The 10,386-nt window shown below is 37.9% G+C and overlaps 1 protein-coding gene across 1 annotated transcript; it reads left to right on the top strand.

The window, feature by feature from the left end:
* Nucleotides 1-658: 658 nt before the first annotated feature.
* Nucleotides 659-9,630, top strand: tesca (tescalcin a). The gene is made up of 8 exons (XM_008417895.2): nucleotides 659-1,074; nucleotides 2,230-2,299; nucleotides 4,055-4,135; nucleotides 5,160-5,299; nucleotides 8,168-8,229; nucleotides 9,216-9,323; nucleotides 9,408-9,455; nucleotides 9,533-9,630. Exons 1-8 carry the CDS (start codon nucleotides 1,014-1,016, stop codon nucleotides 9,614-9,616), a joined length of 654 nt encoding a protein of 217 aa, XP_008416117.1. The 5' UTR covers nucleotides 659-1,013; the 3' UTR covers nucleotides 9,617-9,630.
* The last annotated feature ends 756 nt before the right edge of the window (nucleotides 9,631-10,386 follow it).

Below are 10,386 nucleotides of genomic sequence, written 5' to 3'. Positions count from 1 at the left end.
GTATTTTCAAATTCTCACGGTTAGATGTGTGTGATGGTTGGACTGAGCAACTTAAATCTCAACATGATTGGTTTATTCTTGTCCCATGGGGAACCATTACATTACAATGTGTGAGCTTCAGGCTGAAATATTGTGTTCCTCTTTGATATTTCTAAAAACATTTGTTTTCCCCTTTGGAAAGAGAGGAACCAAGCTCTCATACATCTCAGAGTCATAGAGGAATATTTTTAAAAGAATGATTATTCTGGCAATTAAAAAAACCAACACAAAACTGTGTAAGAAATAATTCATACAAGACCATGTTTATTTGTTTATTTATTTTAAAGTTTTGTTGTTTTGTCGATGGAACTGAGAGCTACAACGTTTCCGCAATTATGTGAGTCGTTTTACCAAGAAATGATCGGAACTCCCTCTCTGGCTGCAGTGCGCGCTCCCGACACAGGAGGGAACAGATTTTCGCACAACACGTAATTTCCCAGTTGCTACTACAACTGGAACGCATGTGTCCCAGAGATGAATTTGCTTACAGGAAATTTGCCTAAGGCAAAAAAAACTACATAAAAAAAGAAACCAGGCCACTAGAAGAGCCGGTAAGAGCTGGCATTACTCCCAGTGAAAACCTGCGCTACTTCAACTTTAAAGTACAGTAGTGGCAGCATTATGCGGTCGGGGGTTGTCTTTCTGCATGAGGAAATGCATTCCACAAAATAGAACCAAATAATCTCGGTAATCCTAACTGACATTAAACAGTAAGCGCTCAGATTGAGAGAGTAACACTTGTTTGGTGGATGTTTGCGGATCTTTATTATGCGAATGCGATGTAAGAATTGATATTTAAGCTGTAAATTGTTCATTTCTTTACGAAAAATGCTAAAACTCTCCACATGGAGGCAGCAGAACACACCAGCAATGTCCTGCCCACTGAAGTAAGATAAAGCTGCAACAGTGTGTCAAAGTTTCAGCCAGTCCAAGTAGACCGTGCGCCTCGACGCACCGCTCAGACAGAAGGAGAGATGGGAGCCACGCAAACACACTCCGAGTACCAGTACGAGAACATGGTGGGGAAAACTGGATGTGAGTATAAGAAAAACAAGACATCTGTTTGTTTTGGTGGTTAAAGTGGGGTTTGACAACGCCACAGGGGGAAATATGCTGGTGTGAGACACAAGAAATGCTCTTTTTAATTATCCATGTTATGTTTTCGACCATATTCAGAAATATAACATCGTGTGTAGATGTTAAAGTTAAGCTTGAAGAAGCTGGTGCATTCATTTAGTTTTAAAGCCAAAGCAGACCTCACACCTCCTTATAGTAATGGGACGCTGCTGTACTTCAACACCCTTTGCTTTATTTGCTCTTTTATGTTTGCAGTTAAACTTTCTTGCTCCTTTGTATCCGGTGCGTCTTGCCCTAGCCTAAACCATTATATGTTTCACATTCAGAAATGAAACACAGCAGATAGAACTGAGGATACCTGAGGAAGTGTATGACATTAGTGGGATACCTTCACATGTGCAAACATGTACTTTGAGCGCATCCACCCTTGACTGAGCCCAACTATCTGAAGGAGACTTTGGACTGTTTAATGCCTTTGTCTCCATAAGGATTACAGCTATAGTCTTGTTTCTTTTCAGACGTAGTTGCAGACTTAGGAACCTCTTTGTTCTGTAAGCGTTGGAATTTCAACTGCACTGGCAGGTACTGATCTCAGATACTGAGACACTCAGGTACTGATCTAGTTGTTGTTCAGCCTGTTTGTTTGTGTCTTATTGTGCAAGTTGAGTTCTTTTAAACAAGCTTGCCTGCCGTGTTGAGCCGCGACTCCACCTACCCAGAACAACAATCTGTTTTGGTTTCTGTGTGAGGTCAGAGACATAACTCACCTCCACACTCTGAGCGGACGCAGCTGCTGACTTTATTTGACAGAGAATAGAAAGGTGACTGCTGAAACCTTCCAATTGGAGTTAATGATTCTGAGAATCATTTTAGGTGCAGTTGCTAAGGATGGTTTGTTTACTTTGCCATTAAGCTGATAGCAGGACCTGATCTGATCAATTCAAGTGTTTCAGGCAGTAAAAACGTTCATCAGAATGGAACCCGTTAAGTGCAAACGCTCTCTTGTTTATCAAGGTTTAAATCCATGTTTAGCTCCTGGATTCCTTGAAGTGTGAGTAACTGGGGGGAGAATATTGGCTTGCATGTTAATGATAAACGTCTTTGTTTCTTCAGTTTCAACCGAGCAGATTAAAAACCTGCACATGCGATTTCAGCAGCTGAGTGGAAATGAAAAAACACTGAGGTAATGTTTCTGAATGTGTTTTTTTTATGTCCAACATAATGAAACTCATGCAGTCCCTCCATACTTATTTGCCTGATAAAAAATAAGGTTAATGTGCAGTTTGTTTTGTTTTTAAATAACATGGTCCAGTAGATAAACACAGCAATTCAACTAATTTACTGCTTGGTAGCAGCCACTGAATTATTATGTTGAATGTTCTGGACTTTTTGATGCAGTGCACTCTGACAAGGTTCCCCACTTGAAAAGAGAAACCCAGATAATCACTTGACAGTGGGCATGAGGTGATTCTCCACATGAGTATAATCTGTTTCACACCAAACATGAAAGCCTTTATTACCAAAACATGAATTTTAGTCTGACAAAACCACACAACCTAAGTTCAAGTCCCAATAGCCTTAAGAAAACGCCACATGCTTATGTTTGTGATAATAGGACAGGAAATGTCTGTTCCCTCTCTTCTACACAGATAGTTCCCCATTTGCTTGAATCCACACTCGGCAGGAAGAGTGGTCCAAATATCTGTGTGTCAATTTCTTAAAACCTAGACCTACGCAGAAAAATAGTTTACAGTTTGCTGTTGTTTACAGTATGGATGCTGTTAATATTACTATTATTTTAATTCAAACAAGAAGTTGCATTCAGAAAGGTGCATTTTTTGGTCCCACAGACATAACTTTTGCTGATAACAATCACACCAGACACAGTTTTTATGCAAACAAACAGAGCTTTACAGTAGTTGAGAATGATACAGCCATAAGGGCAACAGAAGTCCTATTTGCTTGTTTGGAAAAGAGTAAATTGAGCCTAGAAATTTAGGAATCAAGTTTCCAAAGATGTGATTATCTTCTTATTACAGTAAACATCCTTAAACTGATGACAAGCAGTAGAACATAAGTGTTATTTTATTTTATTTTTTTGTGGGAGTCCTCTAGCTGAACAAAAAAGGAAACAACACTCCTGTTTTATTGCTTCACAAAAGTAAAACAAACTGTTTTCATGTTTAGTTGGTGGAAATCGACACAGTCCTGTGGACAGTTCTTTCTGCCAAAGGCACCTAATTTTGTTGGGGATAACTACCTCAGTGTGACACCAGCATGTTGACCTCATCTAATCGTTGTTTTGAAGATTTAGTGAGTCAAACATACAATAATCTAACAGTGAGGTCTGCAGATCTGTCTTCCCCTCTTTGTCCTCCCACGGTGTTGTGGCACAGTGGACCCTTGTTTGTTATTGTTCAACTTGTTTTAGGCTTTCTCGCTAATACTCTGACTGTGGATATGAGCAAGCACATGACGGTAGCAATTTTCTAGTAGCAATTACCTGGTTTATGAAGAGCAAAACACATCTGACTCATGTAAATATGTTCTAGTCTTTCCCATTTTGAACAACAGCTAAGACAAATGTCATATTAATTCCTCAGAGGAAAATAAAGTCTGAATTAAAAGTCCTCAGATAATCCTATCAATTTGAAAAGTTAATTAAAAAAGTCTCCATTTCTGTTACATCAGAATTATTAAAGGTGTCAGTGTTTTCACTGCAGTAAAGACTGGACAGTTTATAGATAGTGGGAATGGCACTGCATTAAAAAGTATATATGATGCTCATTAATTAATGAACATTTGAAGTTCTGTAAATACCAGAATGAGAGAAATCCAAGCTGCATTTTATAAAATTAACTTAAAATCAGTTAAAAAAAGCAGAGACTGCCTTTGATGTCTGGTTTGTAATAATGGACTTTCTCTCACTGCATTGCAGAAGAGAACACCTGAAGAACATACCGGCTCTCGCCAACAACCCCATCAAAACGGAAATTATCGAGGCGTTCTTTGATAAAAGGTGGGTAGAGTCAAACAACACCACACCCCGTGTGGTCTTTCTGTTACTAATGGCTTTTCAGCTAAAATAAGGTTATAATTTTTCTACAAAGATAACCATCAAGGTGATGTTTTTTAAAGAGGACCATTCACTGATCCACATGTAGAAGTTTTAATTGCGCTACATTAGTTTGGATAAATAGCATGATAAATAGAATATTAGGATTAATATTGAATTTACCGAATTCAATATTATCCATCCATCCATTTTCTTTACACCCTTGTCCCTCGGTGGGGTCGGGAGGTGCTGGTGCCCATCTCCAGCTAACGTTCCGGGCGAGAGGCGGGGTCACCCTGGACAGGTCGCCAGTCTGTCGCAGGGCAACACAGAGACACACAGGACACACACATGCACACACACCTAGGGGCAATTTGGAGAGGCCAATTAACCTGACAGTCATGTTTTTGGACTGTGGGAGGAAACCGGAGTACCAGGAGAAAAACCACCATGCACAGGGAGAACATGCAAACTCCATGCAGAAAGACCCGGGCCGGGAATCGAACCCAGAACCTTCTTGCTGCAAGGCAACAGCTCTACCAACTGCACCACTGTGCTGCTTAATTCAATATTAATATTTTCTAATTAATATTGAATTAGAAAATGATATTGAATAATTTTCTAATTCAATATTAATAGAATCACTTTTCATGGCCAATACTAATGTATGGTTTTCTGTGAAGATGCCTTTAGAAATCCAAAGTTGAACATTCTCGTGTTTTTGCAAGAGAATGATGAGAATTTGACTGATTTATAAGCAGCAGTGTGTTTTATAGTAGTGTTTCGCTGGACTGTTTTCTGCATTGGTTTGTGGTATAATCATGTGATTTCTGTTCTCTAAAACCCAAGTCATGTGGAAACTCATGTGGGTCAAATGTCATTTTCAAAGTTATTCTAACGAGTTAATGCAGGTGGTTTAGAGATTGAATGTGTTTTACATTTATCAACAATAATTAGATGATTTTCAATGCTTTTGATTGAAACACAGGAACCAGCTTGATAACGAGTTGGGATCATATGAGGAAATCGGCTTTGAGGAGTTCCTCATGGTCATGTCCCACTTCCGTCCTCTAAGTATTAAAACATCCGCGGAGGAGAAGACGGCAATGAGAAAACAGAAAGTTCGCTGTGAGTAAAACATTTTTACTGCAACACAAACCTGGCCTGCTCAAAAAACCAGGCCAGAAGTACAACACGACACATGTAAGTGTGTGAATGAGCAGAGGATCTGTAACCGCATGTCAGCTGTTGCCTCTAAGCAGCTCGAAGGTATTTCTGGCTCATCGTGTGAATGTGGCCGCAGCAAACTCACAAATCTAAATGTCACAAAGACAAATGCATGACCTGGAGGCAAACAGTTGGTAATTATATCTTTATCTCTTTCAAGATACATTTTTCCACGTATCCCTTACCCTTTAACTTGTTTTGTATTTTTACGACTAATATCCTGCCATAATATTGTGCATTTCCTGGTGGCTAATTGGCATATAAACTATGAAACATTTTGGATAATGGAAAAAATGTGACTTATTGGGAGTCTGCAATCTGAAACCTGGCAGAATGGTTGGAATTGTCCTTTTTGCTGCTTGAACTATTTTTCACACACTAAGCAGACTGCTATAGTGGAAGACTATTTGTTAATTACAGTTTTTGTTTTATGCAGTGAGAGACTTGCACTGATTCTGGAACTCACTTTTTGTTGCTCGAGATAAATCAATAAATAGTTAAATCTGGTTTATTGAAAGAGAACTATCCATCCATCCATTTTCTTACACTCTTGTCCCTCAGTGGGGTCGGGAGGGTTGCTGGTGCCTATCTCCAGCAAACGTTCTGATTTGTTGTGCTCCAGATTTGCAGGTTAATCTCAGTGAGAAGAGGAAATCCTGCATGCTTTTGCATTCTGACTTGCAGCTCTTCCTGAATGTCTACATCTTTTATTTTTTAAATATATGCACCACAGACATGAACATCTCTAGAGAAATCGTGTATCAGATCCTTCCTTCAGCAAAATGCAAAGCAAGGCTCACTTTTTGGTGATAAATCACAAGGCATCCCACTGGAAAATATTGTGAATGATGTTTTATGATTTAATTTGTCATGGACATATTGCAAGAAAGAACATTTAAAGTGCTCATTTAATGTTTTTTTCTTTTATCTTCTCTCAGTGCAGAAAGGGAAAAAAATGCTTTGATTATCCAGAAATTATAAAAAAAAGGATAAATGTACAACTTGTCTATATTTCTGGCATTTAATTATTTATCTCCACTTAAGCATTTCCTAAGTAGCATTCAGCTGCCTCCAGCTCTTTCCAATCAGCAAGAAGAAGCTCTTAGTTAGTGGCTGTGACTGAGTAAGATGCATTACATCACTTCCTGTTGCACTCTGTGAAGCTGTTTGTGTTTGAGAAATTGCATAGTTGTGAAACAGATGGGAATTAATCAGGGATTTAAAAAATAAAAATATGAAAAATGTAGGGTTTGATTTAATTCAACCACTTTTCCTCTGGTACCTTTAAATAAAACATAGTGCAACCGTCACCTAATTAATCATAGAACCAGCCAAGAGACCCATGGTAACTTTGGGGGAGTTGCAGAGATCCACAGCTCATGTAGGATAATTTATTGACAGGATGTTTATCAGTTCTGTGCACTACATTGTTGAAAGAAAGCGTTATGTAAAACATTGGGTAGAAAACCAGCTTTTGAACACACCATAAAGTAAAGCATCATGGTTGCAACATCATGATGTGGCCAGATTTGTCTGGAGAAAGGACAGAAAGGACAGCTTCTCACAGATAATGAATGAGGGACAGACCTCAGGACCTGACCGCCCTGGAAAAAACCCAGTTAAAGGCTGTGAAGGGTTTGAGACTGGGGTGGATGTTCAACCCGATGTAAAAATAAGAGTTACATCGGGATGGTTACACCTAGACTTTAAACCAATTAAGAATCTGTGTCAAGACTTAGCGATTTATATTCACAGACTCCATGCAATGTGGCAGAGATTAATGTATTTTCTAAAGAATTAGCAAAAATGTTTACCTTTAAGTGAGCAAAGCTGATGGAGAAATATCACAAAACACTGAAAGCTGAAGCTCGCATGTTTTTTCTTTTGTAAATTATAACCTTTTGCTTCCATTTACAAACTAATTCCATCACATAAATTCTCATAGCCCACAGCAGTTGATACTTACAGTATAAGGTGACAACATGTGAAAAGGTTCAAGTATATAGTTAAACAGTTTGCAAGGCACTGTAGGTACCAAAACCTATAATATGTAAGATAATATTTCTTTAAATGTTGGTGTGATGAGAAAATGACAAAAACAAAGTCAATACCTGAAAAAAATAAAAGTATTCCTTCCTGTAAGTACAGCAAGAACTAAAAACATGTTTATTGGCAAACATATGTTTAGACCAGAGTTTCCTAGTTTGAACAAAGAATGTCTTTCCTCAAACTTGAGGAATGAACTCAATATTTGACAAGAGGATTACAGACTCCACCCTATACTCTTGTTTCAGCCAGACAATAGAAATGTAAGATAAGAACTCAAAAGCATTGTACTCTCTGGTGTCTGAAGAGTCCAATTGTTTTGTCTCCCAAGTAAAAAAGACATCTTTGTTTAGTCTAAACAGACTAAACACCTTTTTGTCAGTCATATGAACTCTGCATTTTGGGTTTTATTGGAGCAGAAGTTTTACTTCCATCCGTCTGAATCAAACAATTCTATATCTCGGTCTTTAAAAGGAGCCAGATATCTTTGATACGTGAAAAAACCATTGGAGCAATCAAACTGTTGTAACTTAAAGAGGAGAACAAAAAGGTTTTCTGGGCATTGCAGTGTCAGTCGTAATCCTGTTACAGCTTGAAGGATCTGCTTCATTATCGTATCCCTGAATCATCATGACGGGTCCTGTAATCACAACTTCCTCTGGTGCAATCCCATAATTTGTGGGTGGAAATTTCTTCAGAAATCTAATTGTTTTGTTTTTCCAGTCCTGTTCAACATGCACGACACCGACGGTGATGGCAAAATTACTCTGGAGGAGTACAGAAAGGTAGGTGCTCATTATGTGCTTTATTTAACACTGATTACATTAATCCTTGTTTTGAAATATGGTTGCATGTTCCAGATACCCATTACGGACACTCAGCTTTAGTTAGAATAAACATGGCCGCATGCAGATCTGGAAGTAAAACATCTCCACTGTTATCAAATTGGAAATTAATTCAATTAAAGCTAAGCTAACTCTTGTCAGTAAAATGACAGTTTTCTCAAACAAAAGGTGACCTTGAGTCCAAAGCTCTTAAGATAAGAAAATTTGATTTCTGTCCCATTTGATGCATGGCGTATTTTTCTTTGTCATAATAATTTTTAATGCATCTGAACTAGATTGAGGTCAAATACGATGAAAGGAAACACTAAAACATGCACAGAGCACTGGAAGTCAATTCAATTACACGTTTTCCAATTGATCTTTTTGCCAAGGTTAAATTATTGTGGATATAATGAATTGCTCCATGTTGTCTTGCTTTAGCAGCTACAAGATGAATCAGTGTGTGCACACTCTCATTGTCAAAAGTAGCGTATAATTAGCTCCAACAGACCAGGTTAAAATCTACAGGATTAGGGACCATTAAAGGATTGAGGTCACTTAGTGAGCAATATCACAATAAGTTATAAGTTTTTTCCTTTAAATTTGGGTAAACCGATCAAGACGTTAATTGACACAGAGTGTGAAAGACAGTGTGCAAAGTTAAAAGCAGCACTAACTCACAAATAATGGCTTTGAGAAAGAAAATAACTGAGCACAAAAATGCTGGATCAGGAGTATTTTCCATGAGATTGAAAACCAAATAGTTCACATTATGACAGAAACAGCTCTTTTGATGATTCTGTCCTGAAAACTTTTCAAAAAGAGTCAGAATTCAGAGGGGAAAAAATAATTATGTTTCGTTTCTTTTTCAGTTGCTATTATCCTCTTCCATAGTTTCAGCTTTTTCAGTGAGGATTTAAAGTCTTCATTTTCTGTTTACATCCAAGGCTGTCGAGGAACTTCTTTCGGAAAGCGGGACCATCGGGCAGGAGGTTGCTAGGGCGATAGCAGATGCTGCCATGCTGGAGGTGGCGAGCACAAATGTGCCCAACATGGTAAGAGAAGTCGCCAAAACCACGCCGCTAATATTCCTCCCCTCACTGTTGGACCAATAAGATAACAGATTCCTGTTGCTCTAGGGCCCGGATGACTTCTACGAAGGAATTACATTTGAACATTTTGAAGAGGTTAGCACTTTTTTCTCGCTTTGTTAAATACACAAATACATTTTGTGGCTTTATGACAGGATTTTGCTTGTCTGCAGATTCTAAAGGACCTTGAAATGGAGTCCAGGATGCATGTTCGCTTTCTGGATATGAACACGGCTAACCTGCGTTGTGGACAATAATTGCTGGTCTAAGAAGCTCTTTATGTTGCTGCTGTTTTTAGCAGAACCACCTCGGTCCTTAAAAGGGAAAAAGCACTAACATGTTTTCAATATAAAAAAATGTATAAGATTCTCAAAACTGCAAGCTACTTGTGAACTTAATGTTTGATAACAGAAAGCCCTTTTAATGCCGTATGTTAGCTTTTAGAGCAGTTTAGATATTTTAAACTTTTCTTAGTCTTATTGCATTTAGTTATATTTACTATGACCTCACACTGTTGCTTTGAAAATTGCTAATGTGCAACATGAAAGATTTTTACCTTGAAACAAAAGGTTCACACAAAAGATGAAGTATGTTACAGTGCTGAGCATTTGGACAACGGGACAATTCCTCAGAAATCAAGATACAATATTTTATGTTTTTACTACTGAAACTGTACATAATAAACCACTACTGTTATAAAAGAATAAAAACAACACTATTTTTGATTATTACTAAAATGATTTATTTTCCCCTCATTTCAAAAGACAGAATTTTTAAATAAAAGTGGAAAATAAATATCTGGACTTTTCTCTTCTTTTCCCCCTGTAAAACCGCAAAACGTGACAATTTTTGTGGATAAATTCCATACCGTGTCTGATCTAAAAAGTCAAACATTAAAACAAATCAATGCACATCAAGGTGGCAATCTTGCAGCAGACGAGCCATTTGCATCCTAATAAAAGCACCAAAATGGTAGTAAAAGGGAACTAAAAATGATCAGTGTGACAATCAGACAGATCAATGTGTC

Source organism: Poecilia reticulata, linkage group LG9 (assembly GCF_000633615.1).
Source record: "Poecilia reticulata strain Guanapo linkage group LG9, Guppy_female_1.0+MT, whole genome shotgun sequence".
In the NCBI taxonomy this organism is placed as follows: Eukaryota; Metazoa; Chordata; class Actinopteri; order Cyprinodontiformes; family Poeciliidae; genus Poecilia; species Poecilia reticulata.
Note: the sequence above shows the minus strand (reverse complement) of the source record. Positions and strands in the feature narration are given on the sequence as shown.